This window comes from Chrysochloris asiatica, unplaced genomic scaffold, assembly GCF_000296735.1.
Source record: "Chrysochloris asiatica unplaced genomic scaffold, ChrAsi1.0 scaffold00192, whole genome shotgun sequence".
NCBI lineage: Eukaryota > Metazoa > Chordata > Mammalia > Afrosoricida > Chrysochloridae > Chrysochloris > Chrysochloris asiatica.
Window position 1 is genome coordinate 4,966,493 of NW_006408710.1, and position 16,209 is coordinate 4,982,701.

At 44.8% G+C, this 16,209-nt stretch overlaps 1 protein-coding gene and 1 pseudogene across 2 annotated transcripts in view; both read right to left on the reverse strand.

Moving 5' to 3' along the window:
• Positions 1 to 1,100: 1,100 nt before the first annotated feature.
• LOC102842043 lies at positions 1,101 to 1,509 on the reverse strand (annotated as a pseudogene).
• Positions 1,510 to 11,620: 10,111 nt separating this feature from the next.
• Positions 11,621 to 16,209, reverse strand: part of SLC39A11 (solute carrier family 39, member 11) — a 426,313-nt gene continuing 421,724 nt past the window's right edge. For both annotated transcript variants that reach the window (XM_006872299.1, XM_006872298.1), the window contains 2 exons: positions 12,410 to 12,568; positions 11,621 to 11,699 (listed from right to left, as the gene is read on the reverse strand). In XM_006872299.1, coding sequence (XP_006872361.1) covers positions 11,621 to 11,699; positions 12,410 to 12,568 — 238 coding nt within the window. The remainder of the gene's footprint in view (positions 11,700 to 12,409; positions 12,569 to 16,209) is intronic.

Here is a 16,209-nt window from a genome sequence, read left to right on the forward strand (position 1 = left end):
TGGAAAGAGTGCCTCTTGGTCTATGGACAAGTTCTTCATGAGCACAATTAAGTATTCTGGAATACTCACTATTCTCAACGTTATCTGTTATTTGTTATGATCCACACATTCGAATGCCTTTGCATTCAATAGTCAATAAAGTACAAGTAAGCATGTTTCTGGTATTCCCTTCTTTGAACCAAGATCCATCTGATGTCACCAAAGATAACACTCATTCCATATTCTCTTCTGAATTTGGCTTGAATTTCTAGCAGTTTCCTGTCAATGTACTACTGTAAATAATCTTTAGCAAAATTTGACTTGCATGAGATATCAGACATATAGTTTGATGATTTCCACATTCCATTGGTTCACCTTTCTTTGAAATGGGCACAAAGTTGGATCTCTTCCAATCTCTTGGCCAAGTACAATTTCTTGACATAGACGAGGGAGCACCTGCAGTACTCAGTTGGTACCCACCAATTCATGGAGTCTTGCTTTTTGCCAATGCCTTCAGTGCAGCTTAGATAGCACTGATTTTTTGATCATACGGTTCAATCTTGAAATGACTGAACATCAATCAATTATTTTGGTCAGTGACTCTGTGCATTCTGTCCATCTTCTTTTGATGCTTTCTGTGTCATTCAATATTTTGCCAATGGAATCCTTTAACATTCCAGGACAAAGCTTGATTTGTTTGTTTGTTTGTTTCGTTCTTGCAGCTTGAGTAATGATGAACATGTTCTTCCCTCTTGATTTTCTAACTCCAGGTCTTCGCACATTTAATTATAATACTTGATTTTGTCTTTTTGAGCTGCCCTTTGACATTTTTTTGTTTAGTCTCTTTCATTTCCTTGTTTCTTCTAGTCATTTTAGCTTCTCTACACTGAAAAAGCAAGTTTCAGAATCTCTTCTGACATCCTTTTTTTGTTTAGGAAACATTTCCAATTTTTTATTCATAATATTGGCAATCAAAGTTGCAAAGGAAGATTTATAGAGCCACACATCGATAACACAATAAGATGGAAATGAAATATTCTAAAGTCATCTGGAAGAGTTTCCAAGGAGCACACACTAGGCTAGAAATCCAGGGTTAACTTGTGGTTCCATACAGGCTGTATTCATTCTTGCATTTTCTCAATAAGTTCTTCCTTATATTTGCCTTTCTCTTTTATAACTTGGTGAGATTTGGCTTTGCTTTTAAGAATTTTTCTTCCGATCTCTGTTTCGTTTGAGCCTGGTGACAACCACCTTGCTTGGGTGAATGCCCACATGGACACTCTCGATGTAGATGGCATACTTCATTCTGTATACCTGGGCTACCTTGCCAATCTGCTAGCCTTTGTAGTGTCCTTGAACCACCTGGACCTCATCGTCCTTGTGGATGGGCATGGAGCACACGGTATACTTCTGCTGCAGCTCCTTGGACAGCCGGGACCACATGATCTTCCTGTGCGCATGCGAGGGAGCATTGAAGTGGCGTTTGCGGTTCTTGCTACAGTCCGAGGTCATGAAGGGGCTGAACTTCATGGTGACAGTCAGGCGTCTGGCATCCTTGGAAGCTCCGTGCATAAAGGCAGAAGTGAGGCAGTCTCCTGACATCCATTTTTGTCTTGTCTTCCTTTCTTGTCTTTTTAATGACTTTTGCTTTCGTCCTGTATGGTGTTCTTGATGTCATCCCACAACTCTTCTGGTCTTCAGTCATTAGTGTCTAACGCATCAAATCTGTTCTTAAAATTTAGGTGGTCTCTAAATTCAGGTGGATACACTCAAGATCATATTTTGACTCTCATGGAGTTGTTTTCATTTTCCTCAGCTTCAGCCTGAATTTGCATATAAGCAGTTGATGGTCTGTTCCACAGTCTGCCCCTGGTCTTGTTTTGGCTGATGATATGGAGCTTTCCTACTGTCTCTTTCCACAGATGTAGTCAATTTAACTCCTGAGTATCACATCTGATGGGGTCCATGTGTATCGTTGCCTTTTATGTTTTTGTAAAAGGTATTTGCAATGAAGAAGTCATTATTGGTCTTTCCAAATGCTATCTTACATTCTCTAGCATTGTTTCTATCACCAAGGTCATGGTTTCCAACTACTAATCCTTCCTCTTGGTTTTGAACTTTCACATTCCAATTATGAGTAATAGTCAATGCATCTTGATTGCATGTTCTATCAATTTCAGACCAAAGAATTTGGTTGAATTCTATAATTCTGTCATCACTGGCTTTAGTGGTTGGTACATAAATTTGAATAATAGTGTATTACCTGGTCTTCCTTATAAGCCTATGGGCATTATTCTATCACAGAGAGCATTGTACATCAAGATAAATCTTGAGATACTTTTTTTAATCAATGAATTCGACACCGCTCCCCTTTGATTCGTGGTTTCCAGCATAGTAAAAACTATATGATCGTCTGATTCCAAATGGCCAATACCAGTCCATTTCAGCTCACTAATGCCTAGGATATTGATCTTTAGGTTCCATTCCATTTTGGATGACTTCCACTTTTCCTAAATTGATACTTTGTACATTCCAGGTTCCAATTATTAATGGATGTGTGCAGCTGTTTCCTCTCATCTTGAGCTGGGCTCCTTCAGCTAATGAAGGTTCTGAAAGCTTTGTTCCATCCATATCGTTAGGGTCAACTCTACTTTGAGGAGGCAGCTCTTCCCAGTTTATTTTCAGTGCCTTCCTACCTAAGGGCTCACCTTCTGGCACTTAATCAGACAATGTTTTACTGCTATTCATAAGCTTTTCAGTGATGTTACAGGATGCAGTTTTTACTGAGATACAATTCATGTACCACAAAGCAGACGTTTTTAAAGTATATAATTCAATGATCTTTAGTATCCTCACAGAGTCCAGTGGTTGTCACCACTAATTCTACATATTTTCACAGCCCCAAAACGAAACTGGTAGCATAGTGGTTACGAATTGGATTATGAACCACAAGGTCAGCAGTTCAAAACTACCAGGTGCTCCGCAGGAGAAAGATGAGGCTTTCTGCTCTCGTAAAGATTTACAGCCTCAGAAACCCTTTTCAGGGTCGCTATGGGTCAGAACCGACTTGACGGCACTTAACAACAACAACAAAATGAAACTGAGGTGAGTCTGACCCAAGACATGGTATTTCCAATTGCTTCATATGCACGTGAAAGTTGGACAATGAATAAAGAAGACTGTAGAAGAATTAATGCATTTGAGTTATGGTGTTCAAGGAGAATATTAAAAGTACCATGGACTGTGAGAAGAACAAATCTGTGTTGGAAGAAATACAGCCTGAGTGCTCCTTAGAAGCCAAGATGGACAGACTTCATCTCTCATTCTTTGGATATGTTACCAACAAGGAACAGTCCCTGGAGAAGGACAAAGTGCAAGGTCAGTGAAAGAGAAGACCCCCAACGAGATGGATTGGGACCATGGCAGCAGCAATGGGCCCACGCATAACAACCACTGTGAGGATGATACAGGATGGGCAGGGTTTCGTTCTGCTATGCAGAGGGTCGCTATGAACCAACTCAATGGCACCTAACAACAATAAAGAAGAAACTCTGTACCCATGAAAAGTCACTCTCATTTCTCCAACTCCACTAGCTGTTGGCCACCCCTCCCCTGCTTTCTGTCTCTCTGCATTTCTGTAGTCTAAAAGTCTTGCAAGATGTGGCCTCTTGTCTGGTTTCTTTCACTGAGATACTGTTTTCAAAGTTCCTCCATGTTGTAGCAGGCCTCAGAACTTCATTCCTTTGTCAATGGCAGGATTCCATTGGATGGATATGCCACCTTTTGTTCATTCATTCATCAGCTGATGGGCATTTGGGTGGTTTTCCCTTTTTGGCTAGTATGAATAGATCTATTATGAACATTCATGCACACATTTGTCTGTCCTTTGGAGAAATATGGTAACACACACACACAGTGATCATTGTGCTCACTGTTTCACAAGACTGACAGGCACACTCATAGGGCCACAAAGTATGTATGCCATCTTCCAGGGATGCCAACAAGAGATACTTGCACCTAGCACTTGGATAAATTATTCTGGAGGTATCTAAATTTCACTCCCACTGTCTCAAAACACATTTAAAAATAAAGTGGTGTGTTTGGCCTTTGAAAGAAATACTTGCTTCTACTTACTGGCTCCTGAGCTCTATAGATACTTGAGCTTAGAATCTTCAACAATGATGTGAGTTCTCCAGACTTCCTCTGCATCCTATGACCCTGGGTCCCCCTTACCTGGGGCTTTGGTCACAAGTGTTTACAATTGTCTGCTTTTGTGCGTGCCTGTTAGGCACACCCTTGGCATAAGTACGTACAGGTTTTCAATCAAGGCGCACATTTTCATCACCTGGGGGGGACTTTAAGGATTCCTGGTGGCACAGTGGGTTAAGCACATTGGGTGGCTAAAAGGAAATGTCACCCCTCAAGAGAAAGAAGCAGCTGCATGCTCTTGAAAGGATTTACAATCTTGGAAACGCAAAGGGGCACACTTACTCTGTCCTATAGACCCTCTGCTGGGTCGCTATGAGTCGGAACCAACCCGACAGCACTTTACAACAGTAGTAGCACTGTGAGTCAGAATCCTCTGGACTGCAGCGGGCTTTTTGATTCCGGAGGGGAGCTTTGTTATTGATTAAGTCAGACTCTCTGGGCTATGTGAGCATGGGTCATTTTTAGATGGTTCTTACGAATCGGGCTGTGAGCCACAAGGTCAGCACTTCGAAACTACCAGCTGTTCCACTGGAGAAAGATGAGGCTTTCTGCTCCCATAAAGATTTACAGCTTCGGAAACCCTGTACAGGGTCGCTATGAGTCGGAACCAGCTCCATGGCACATAACAACAACAACAGAAGGAGCTCTGGTAGCGTAGTGGGCTGTGAACCACAAGGTCAGCAGTTTGAAACTACCAGCTGTTCTGTGGGAGAAAGATAAGACTTTCTGATCCCATAGAGATTTACAGCCTCGAAAACCCAGTACAGGGTTACTATGAGTCGGAACCGGCTCCACGGCACATAACCACCACCAGTGGGGTGCTGTGGAGTCCTGGAGTGGCACTGCGGGTTAATAAACTAAACTGCAAGGTTGGTGGTTCAAACTCACCAGCCGCTCCTCGGAAACCCTCCATGGGGTCACTATGAGTCAGAGGGACTTGATGGCACTTAACAACAACAGTGTGGCGCTGTAGGGTAACAACTGGACTGCTAACTGCCAAGTTGATGGTTCAAACCTATCAGCCGCTCTTCAGAAACATATACAGGGTCGCTATGAGTCAGAACCAACCTGACAGCACTTAACAAGTGACTCTAGGAGCCTGGTGGCACCATGGGTTAAGTGTTGGGCCACAAGATTAGCAGTTTAACTCCACCAGTCACTCCTTGGGAGAACGATGAGGCTATCTGCTCCCTTAAGAATTTACAATCTTGGAAATCCCAAGCAGTTCTATTGTCCTTTAGCGTCCTGATGAGTCAGAACCCACTCGCTGGCACTGGGTGAATAGGTGGCTCTGATGTAGCGCTCTGAGACTCATTAAAACCATATGTAAAACATGTTTTAAAAATTCTGCAAACCCTGGTGTGAGGCAGGCAGAAAGGGCAGATGAAACTCATCCAACAAATGGCCCACAATCTGAGCTTCGGACTCGGACAAAGTCAGGCCCAGAGCTCCGAATCAACATCTGCAGCGTGTGCTTGAGCAAGATTTTTACACCTTTGTCCGGTTTCCTCAGCTGATCCTCTGATTCCTCACTTTCTATTTATCGCATTTATATTGGTGTGATCATTTCTAGACGCTTTCTCTAGAAATTTCTAGCTGCTAATTAAATGATATTTTCTTTTTCTTCAGGTTCCTGAGTTGCTGACTCTTCTTTTGGTCTCAAATATTTTCTTTGTTCATCTTGGATCTTCTCTTCCATCGTGCTAACCATCTGGTGGCTGCTGGTGGTCTCTGCTTGATGAATGTGGGAATTTCTCAACACACGTGGATGCTTACCTACGTCTTCAGTGAACCGAGCCCTTAAACAGTTGAAATGACTGTAAATTCTATGTAACTGTACAGGCTGGCTTGGAAGCCTCCAGATTTCAAGGGAAGGGAGACTTTATTCTGGGGTGGATGAGGTTTGAAGCAAGTGCTTCTCAGATGAGCTCAGGAGAAGGAAGGGCCAAACTTGGTATTTGCATATTTTGCCCAGATGGTGGGAAGGATTGATAGAAGAGCACACAGACCTGTTGGATAAGATGGTGTGTTGGGGGTGGGGTGGGGCATGCTGTTCTTTATAAAGGGGACCTTTATTTGTGATCCATACCTCAATCTGAGCCTGTCCCTGTTGTCTAGGTAGAATCTACAGTGGGATCTCATGTTCTCCTATGGAAGCACATGTGTCTAGCTACGTTTCCATAAGTACAACATGGACAGACAATGTAAAAATCTGTCCATCGAATGACTCTGCTCAAAACTTTGAGTATGGATCAGGTAGTGCAAAGTCAACAAGGCAGCTATGGATTCAGTTGTGTCTCTACAGCACTGGACTGTAAAGCACAAGGTTGGCGGTTCAAACCCACCAGCTGCTCCTCGGAAACCCTATACAGGGTCGCTATGAGTTGGAACCGATTCGACGGCACTTCACAACAATAACAACTCCCAAAATGGCTGTTGGAATCCTAACCTCCATTCCTATGTAAGTGATCTTGTTTGGAAACAGGGTTTTCTTTGTTAGGTCCATTAGATCATACACCAGTCGGGTGGGTTCTACGTCAAATCACTTCTGGGTTCTAAAATGAGCAGAGTAGACCAGATTTAGTGCGCGCGCATACACAGGGGAGACAGAAGCCATGGGAGGATTTTCTACAGGCCAAGGAGCTATGGGCCAACTGGGACTATCTGCAAGGATGGCATTCACATAGCTGGAAGCTGACTTGGACTTTTAACCTCAGGAAAAACTGTGAGGCAATCAATGCATTTCAGTTCTTTGAAGACACCCACTTGCGGTATTTGTGCTGCGGCAGTACTAAGACACCTGGTGATTCACTGGTGGTGTCTCTCCCCAGCGGGGGTGCCATGGAGGTGGAAAGTACCTGGTGGGAGAGCTACACAGATGTCTTCCTCCTGGATCTTTACCCCCCCAACCCTGATGTTTCTGCATTTCAGTCAGTGTTGTGAGATTTTATAACACCCTTCCCGTGAGGTTCATTCTCGTTCAGTGCACCCAGGAGCCCTGATGGATACCAATTTTGGTTTGGTAGTTGCTAGAAGCTAACAGAGTCCTGCTGTGGTGCTGTGGGTTAATGTACTGGACTATAAGGTCGGTTTGAACCACAAGGTAGGCGGTTCAAGCTCACCAGTCGCTCCTAGGAAACCCTATACAAGGTCGGTGAGTCGGAACCGACAGCAGAAGCTAGCAAGTCCTTCTGAAAACCAAAGATCCTGGTTTTGATATCTGGCTGGACTGAGGTTATAGAGAAAATTGAGCTAAGACAAAGGGTCATCAAAAAGTTCATGGGAAAATGGAATCATCTTTTCAAGACAATGGAGATGTGAATCTGGCTTCATACTAACAGGCTATAGCGAAGCAGCTAATTCAAATACTGCTTGGAATCCGTCTGGAATGAAGTGAGTATTAAAAGAAAAGTTTTGAAGGAATGAGTTGCTTCTGCTATCAAACAAAGTCACGGACAGGAAACTGAGGGATGGTGATGTTCAACAGAGCTGAGCCACTGGACACAGAAAAAGAGACACTGACAAGCTCAAAAGATCCAACAGTTCAGAGAACAGATTGGAACTTTAGACTTTCTATGACAATTCTTTAAAAAAATTCTCTTACCTCTTATACCCATTAAGTGGAGAAAATAGAAAGCTCAATGCAAATTTTTGATTCTGGGGACTGGCTGAATTTCTATGTTGGTTCCAAAGAAAACTGAAACATGAATGAGGAAAGGGTCGGGCCCAGAGACCTGGAATGGAGATATTAGGGAGGATTTGGAGAACTTGGGACCTCCAGGAGTTGTAAGAGGATAAATTCTTGTTTTAAGTCACTAAACTTATGGTAATCTGTTAGTGTGGTCACAAGGAACTAATACCACGTGGATATTTCATGTTTTAATCAGTTGCATTTCCATTTCATTCCCAGTATTCATTCTATTATATCTACAGTGACTGATTACAGCTAACTTTCTATATTAACCCTTAGGTCACATAACAATGAGCTGGAATTTTGACTCACCTGGAAGGCAAATGGACCATCCTCAGATACTCTGGGTACTGAGATTGACAAAGCATTGATCCCTTTGGACAGGGGGTGAATTACATTTGGGGATATCGTCTTTATCTGAGCAAGAATTCCACCTTAAAATGTTTCTATTTACATGTTTAGAACATATGTCGATGTTGAACAGCAGACAAGTGAAGCTGTAATAAAGTTTTTTTAATTCCATCTTCTGGATCTTTACCATCTGAACTCCTTCCTACGTTTGGAAAACCTCCATTATTGTGTGAGTCTTGGTAAGCGTCAAGACAAGCTAGTTCCTGGACATAAGATTGAAGCTCTGCCAGCCAGACACTACTGCCCAGAACGTAGGACGTGGAGTCAGTAGACAAAGACTGAAGGTCAGTTTAGAGTTCATGTTCATGGTGGTAGTAGCCCTGAAGGGCAGCATCTTCAGTGGTGGTACTGGTGTCTAGTGACGGTTGTTGTTGTTGTTAAGTGCCGTCAAGTCGGTTTCGACCCATAGCGACCCTGAAAAGGGTTTCCGAGGCTGTAAATCTTTACGGGAGCAGATCGCCTCATCTTTCTCCCGCGGAGCAGCTGGTAGTTTCGAACTGCTGACCTTGCGGGTCGCAGCCCGATTCGTAACCACTACGCTACCAGAGGTAGGGAAAAAGTATGGAACAAACTTAAGAATCACTATGAGTGATCTATTCATAGACCCAAGACTCTCACATCATGGGATCCAACCCATTTTCCAACCTGATTCTTCTGCAGATCCTACAAACTCCTTCATGTCTGTCTTAATCTGGAAACTCTGCTGAAACTTGTCTACCATGGGTGACCCTGCCGTTATTTACAATACCAGTAGCATAGTTTCCAGAATCACAGCAACATGCAGGCCACCACAGTAGGACAGACAGATAAATGGGTAGTAACCACTGTTATTCATAAGGCTTTTCAGTGACTAAACAGTCAGAAGTAAGCCACCTCTCCTTCCAAGTCAAGTTCCGTTAAGGCTTCCATTAAATCCTTTTGCTGTTTAAGTAAGTTAGAACTGGATGTTGTTATTTGCGACCAAGAACTAAGCAGTCCTCTCATCCAAGCTCTTTCTTCTGGTACTACTGATTCTGGGTAGGGGTAATGTTGCTACCGAGTCAGTTTTAACTCTTAGCAACCCTGTATGGGGTTTCCAAGGAGTGACTGGTGAGTTTGAACCACCGACTTTGCAGTTCAAACCAACCTTGCAGTTCAGTTCTTAACCCACAGTTTTGTTAACTCTTGTTTTATCATCCCTGTAAAGAAGTGGTTTTGAGAAGAACTCAACATGCGGGTCATTCACAATGACATCGTCTTTATTGATATTAATCACAGTTATGAGGTCTTGTCCATCAAAAAGAACAATTTGCATTAGGTAGAACTATAAATGAAGACATAAAAATGAAACAGACACATACACACCACCCATCAAACCAGTTCATTGCAACCAATCAAAGCTCTGAATGTGTTTTCAATTTTGATCATCAGTGCTTCGGAAGAACGTATGTAGATCCAGGCACAAGGTTGGCCCTTGGGGTCCTAAAGTGGGTATGGAGCAGGAGAGTCACTCTTGGAAGTAACTGAGCATGTAAACACAGAGGGACGGCCTTGAACATCATGTTATGATTTCTAACTCTCGGCTACCTGCCTCAGTGGAGTCTTTGAAGCAGACAGAAGCTAGTGTATGAAAGAGCAGGTTGGCTTCTAGTCTAATTCTCTCCTAAAATTGATTTTGAAAGGGAAGTGTTAAGATATCTCTTCTTTTTCTATCCCTTTCTTCTTTTCCCAACCTAAGCTCTCCAGCCAAACTTCCTCGAGTCTATTGTAGCTTAATAGCTCTGAGTCAGTATACAAGACACCAAATGGTCCACAGAGAATGACGCATAGCAGGTCCCAAAAGTCTTCTGCTGAAATGACTTCTTCCATAGCTGAAGAAAGGGTTTGAGAGAGAGAAATTTCCAAGAAAGCGTGTTCCCAAGGCTTTTATAGAAATGAAGACTCATATTCTTATTAAAATAAATAGAAGATTTGGAAGATTCAGAAATCATACAGAATGTTCTTGGAATCCACTTTCCCACCCACAGAGAACCGGGGTCAACGGTAAAGCTATACTGCATCCTCTTGTCACAGAGCTTACTGTGTGTTTGTAGTTGTTATTAAAGGTCATCCAGTTGGTCCCAACTCACAATGACCCTGTATAAGGTTTCTGAGGAGCAGCTGGTGGGTTTGAATGACTGCCCTTGCAGTTAGCAGTCCAGCGTTTAGCCTATGGCACCACACCAGGACTCTTACTGTGTGTTTAGCTGTCTCAACTCCCTTAATGTCAACAATATCAATCTTTGCCTTACAAAGAGAGACAGAGAGACCCAGAGAGAGACAGTCTGTCCAATTTCACTCTCTTGGCAACTAGAGAAAAGAGCGTTGCTGCTTGAACCAGCAGGGCCTTGGGAAGTATTTTGTTACATCCATGATGCTCCAGTTCTGGTCTAAATGAGCAAAAGACCAGCAGTGAAGGATCCGAGGGATGGGGAGTTGTGGGGGGAGGGGGGGAGGGAAGGGAGAGGGGGAGGGGCGGGGACAGGGACAGAGAGACACCCTGGCCAGCCTGCTCTGAGTGATTAGGTAAAAATACTGAGGAGATGTCCTTCGGTGGCTTGGTGCTGTTGGGAGTCTTTGAGGAGTTGCTGTTGAGTCTAGCAAGGGAGATCCAGGGTCCGGAAGCAGAGTCTCTCTCTAGCCGAATGCCTTCCATCATCCCATGAACCAGAGTCCATCAGTGGCTTTCTTGGTTCTCTGGAGCTGCTGGATCAGAAAGGCCACAGGCTTTAATAAGCAGACGTTTAGAAGGCTGGAAGTCCACATCAGAGTGCTGACTTTAGGGCAAGTCTTTGTTTCTGTGTCGGCCCTAGAGAGAAGTCCCTATCTCCCCAGCTTCTGTTTCCTGGCTCCGTGGAGACCTTCATGTGTCTTGGCGTCTTTCCCCCATCTCTGTCTGCTTAGGTTGTTCAATCTCTTTTATATCTCAGAACAGACTGACTCAAGGATATATCCTACACTCATCTTGCCTCCTTAACATCAGTGAAGGCAACCCAGGCCCAAATGGGCATAGAAATTAGGATTTACAACACATATTTGGAAAGGCGGGGAGGGGCATAATTGACTCTACAGCAGTAACGCAAACAAAAATCTGTTATTCCATGACACCTTGAAATTCCAAATAAAACCAAAGTCTCCCTCAAAAAGAAGAGCAAAAAGGGTCAGATTATAACCAGAATCAATCAGGATAATGAGATGGGGAGGAAAGAAAGGTAGAATGTTTTAATGACAAGTAAGAGGGTTGTGGTTCCACAGAAGCCAATCACTGCTGCTCCAAACGCTGCCTTTCCTGGAGTCGGAAGTACCTCAGCTCTAGCCAAGGCCAACATCCAAGGACATCATCACCACAAATCCCAGGATGGAGGTCCAGGACGCCAGTTTTCCATTACCACTAGGAGGGAAACGGGAAAGAAAAGTGAAGACCTCAGTGCATTCTGAAACCATGTTTAGACGTCAGAGCATCCTTTACAATGTCCAGTTCCAGTGGAGAACAGAATGGTGATGGTGGTGGTGGTGTGCCGTGGGATCGATTCCCACTCATAGTAACTCTGTCCGTATAGTGTTTCTGCAGCTGTAAATCTTTAAGGAAGCAGAAAGCGTCCTTTTAACAGAGGACCCTAGGACCATCAAGGGAGAAGACCACTGGTATGGATCGCTCTGGCTAACATTTAAAAGTACATGTCTCCTCTGACTCCAGCCCCAGAAAATCCTGAAAAGACCAAGAGACAGTATACAAAAATGGGCATCTGTGGGGGAGCTCATGGGTGGTTCAGACAGTCAATGTGCTCTGGGACTACATGAAAGGTTGAAGATTCGAGTCCACCCAGAGGCACCTCGGAAGAAAGGCCTGGTTATTGACTTCTGAAAAATCAGCCGTTGAAAACCCTGTGGGGCACAACTCACGTGGGGCCACCATGAGTTGGATTTGGCTCCACGGCAACTTGTCTTTCCCTGAGAGCGGGCAGGGGTCTTGGCTCTTGACCCCTCTTTTTTTTCATGTGGGGAGTGCAGTTGAAGAGGGGGCAGATGTGATCTTGGGGTGAGGTGGAAATGAAGAAGGGTGCGGCTGGGTGGGGACAGAGGAGGAGCGGGCTCTCCTACCTGGTCTGGGCTTCTGGGATGATGTCATCCATGACCACATAGACCATGGCCCCAGCAGCAAAGGCCAGAGCATACGGGAGGATGGGTTCGGCGAACACCACAGCAAAGGCACCGAAGATACCAGCCAGGGGCTCCACCATGCCACTTAGCTGCCCGTACCTGCGGAGACAGGGGAGATGCCCAGACTGCTGACCGAAGCTTAGAAAATGGGCTCATTTTATTTCATACCATGCATCCTTTATAGTCCTTCCCCACACCTCTAGCAAACAACTACAGTAATTTCCCTCCCTCCATTTCTTTCAGAGTTTCAAGTTTCCTACAAAGAAATAATGCACATACCATACAACACACCCACTGAAAAAGTACAATTCAGTGACTTTGCATATATTCATAAGTGTATACAACTGTCACCGCTATCTGATTCTAGAATATTGTCATCCCCCCAAATGGAAGCCCTGCATCCATTAGCAGTTCCTCCTCTTCCTCCCTCCTGCTCGGCTCCTGGCAACCACTGATGTGGCTTCTGTCTATATAGATCTGCCTACTCAGGACATTTCATAGAAATGGACCAGACAATATGTGATCCTTAATGACTGCTTTTCTCATCAGCTGAATAACGGGTCAAATTCACCAGCCGCTCCGAGGGAGAAAGATGAGACTGTCTGCTCCTGTGAAGATTTAAAGCCTCAGAAATCCTATACTGGGTTGCTCTGTGTTGAAGCCAACTCGATGGCACTTAATAACAACAAACAATAACACTGAGGTTGTAGCACGGATCAGAACAACTCATATTCCATTGTGTGTGCATGTTAAGTGCCATTGAGTCGGTTCCAACTTATAGCGAGCCTGTATAGGGTTTCCGAGGAGTAGCTGGTGAGTTTGAACTGCCGACCTTGTGGTTCAAACCAAACTTTCTGTCCAGGGCTTATCTGACAGCATCACACCAGGACTCTATTGTGTGGGTAAACAGCATGTTCTTTTCTGTTTATCACTTTCGTGTCCACATTGTCTTTTGATCATTAGGACAATTGATTAGGTATTTTCCAAGGACAGAGGGGCCTGGCATGCTGGGGGGTCCACCTGCAGTCATACCTTTTATAAAGAAACTGTACCCACCCAGCACCTGTTGAAGGGGAAGAGCCACCTGGCTTTGTGCATATCGAAGGTGTGTCCCTGATCTTGGATTAAGGGGGCGTTTTCTCCCTTTAACACACAGCCCCTTATTTGAGCTAGTGTGAGTGGGTGTCTGTAGCTGGATGTGAAACAAGTCTTGATTAAACCAGCAGCCCCCTTGATCAGCTAGCACTGGGACCCCACTACCTGAGTCCTATGGGAGCCACAGACTGGATAAGAGGACAGTCGTGGGTCAGTGGGAGGACTCTCATTTTCCATGAGGGAGACTCAATGCACCTCATGCACAGGTCTGTCCCTACACACTTGTGTGTTTGCTAGGATGCTGAACAGGGTTTAATGGAGTGTCCAGATTAAGATAGACCAGGAAGAAAGGCCTGGCAACCTCTTTGAAAATCAGCCAATGAAAACTCTATGATCTACAATCCATCAGGGGCTGGCCCAGGACTAGGCACGTTTCATTCCACTGTGCTTTGGGGTCATTGTGAATTAAGGGAGCGACCCCAACTGATGAAAAGTTGAGACACTTTTCCCCTGTTCCCTTAGAGTTAACCTTGATTGACCCATCTGTAAAATGGGTGTGAGACACATCTCTGTCCAACCTCCCAGATGGCAGGAAGTTAATGAGGACGTGTCCCACCCTCTCTGCTTCTCCCTGGCCTGTAGATAGATGGGCAGCAGAGGGGAGAGATGGTTTTCACTATAGAATTCTCTGCAGGAGCCACTGCCATGTGGCTTCCCGGGCCTAGGGGTCTGGGCCAGCAGGCCCTGCAGCATTTTGGTCTGTACAACTCCTGGTCTAGACTTTACCTCAAGAAAAAGTGGGTTCAACATCAAGCTCAGAGTGGAGTGAGAAAAAGAAAATCTTTAAGCCAGGGCCTGGACACTGACCACAAATGTCCTACCCCTTCCTACCCGGGTACTTCTACTGTGTGAAATAACAGTCACGGCTTGGGCCCAGGGGATTCACATTTCCCCAAACTCTCTGGGACCAGTCAGCATGCCGGCCCTTACCCAGAGCCTCTACTCTGTAGATTACAGACATGGAATCACCAAGGTCTGTGCAAGAGTGAGAGTCAGGGGCCTTAAGAAATAGCCTCAAACTAAAGCCACTGCCAACGAGGTGATCCCAAATCCCAGCAACCCTCCAGGGCAGAGCAGAACGGCTCCCTGTGGTCCACCGTGACCATGAACCTTCACGGGAGGTTGGACCCACCAGAACCTCCCTCGGAGCAGCTGGAGGGTCCAAACTGCTGACCTTTGGTTTAGCAGCCCAACACGTAACCCACTGTATGAAACAGAAGGTATTTTTAAATTGTTCTCACTAGCCATTTTTTCCATGTTCTTATTAGAATACTGTTTCTTACTTAAGCATTAAATTAATAATATAATAACAACACTGGGAATCGATTACAGTGATATTAGGAGTCCTGTGTGGCACTGTAGGATAAGCATTGGATTGTTAACCACAAGGCTGGCTGATCAAACCCCCTAGCCGCCTCTTTGAAATCCCATACAGGGTTGCTATGAGGTGGAACTGACTCAACAGCACTTAACAACAACATGATATTCAACGTCTACTCTATAATAATGGACATTGTAGAGTAGGGATAGTGTAACCGTGGGATGTTCTGAAGCCCTGAGCCCCAGGTTGAGTGGCAAAAGGTGAGATTTCTACCCTCAGAATGAGCCAGGTAACTCGGGGGAGATGCTCCTGGCCCGGGATGTTGAGCAGGTCACACTAAGGAGCGAAAAGGAACGTCTTTGGGGAAAGTGATGGCACTCGGTATGAATTCCATAGTCATTGTTGTCACCGTGTTATTGACACAGTCCTGGTCTGCAGAGAGTGAGTGAGTGAGTGTGTGTGTGTACGGCCCGTGACAGGAGCTATAAAGGTATATGGAGACTGATGGCTGATAACTAAAAGAACGGCGGTTCAAGTCCACCAGCAACTTGGGGATAGAAAATACCTGATGGTTTGTTCCTATAAAGACCATAGTCTTGGGAACCCTTCGGGGGCAGTCCTACGAGTTGGGAGTGACTCGACAGCACACAACAACAACAGCACAGGTCTGGATCTCGGAGACAGACTGTGACAATAGGAACCGGAGCTAAAGCCCTTGAGATGCAGGTTGATATTATTGTTGGTAGGTAGTGTGCCGTGGTGTCGGTTCCGACTCATAGCGACCCTGAATAGGGTTTCCGATGCTATAAATTTTTATGGGAGCAGAAACCCTCATCCTTCTCTCACAGAATGACTGGTAGTTTCAAACTGCTGACCTTGTGGTTAGCAGCCCGACTCATAACCACTACACTACTAGAGATGCAGATTATACATAAGGAAGTCTACCTCGATTCTCCTACCTAAGGAGGGGACAGTCTAACTAACACTGACTGGGCAAAGTATGGCTGTGCTGGGGGGCTCTTGAAGTAGTGCACATTCTATTTAGGCTGGCATATGTATAAGGTGCCATCATCCACCTGCCAGTTTGTTATAAAGTGGTGGTTTGCATGTCATTATGATAAAGGTATTTCAAATGCCAGCAGGGTCACCCATGGTGGACAGGTTTCAGCGGAGCTTCCAGACAAAGAGAGACTAGGAAGAAAGACCTGGAGATCTACTACTGAAACATGGTCAATGAAAACCTGAGGGGTGACAACAGAGCATT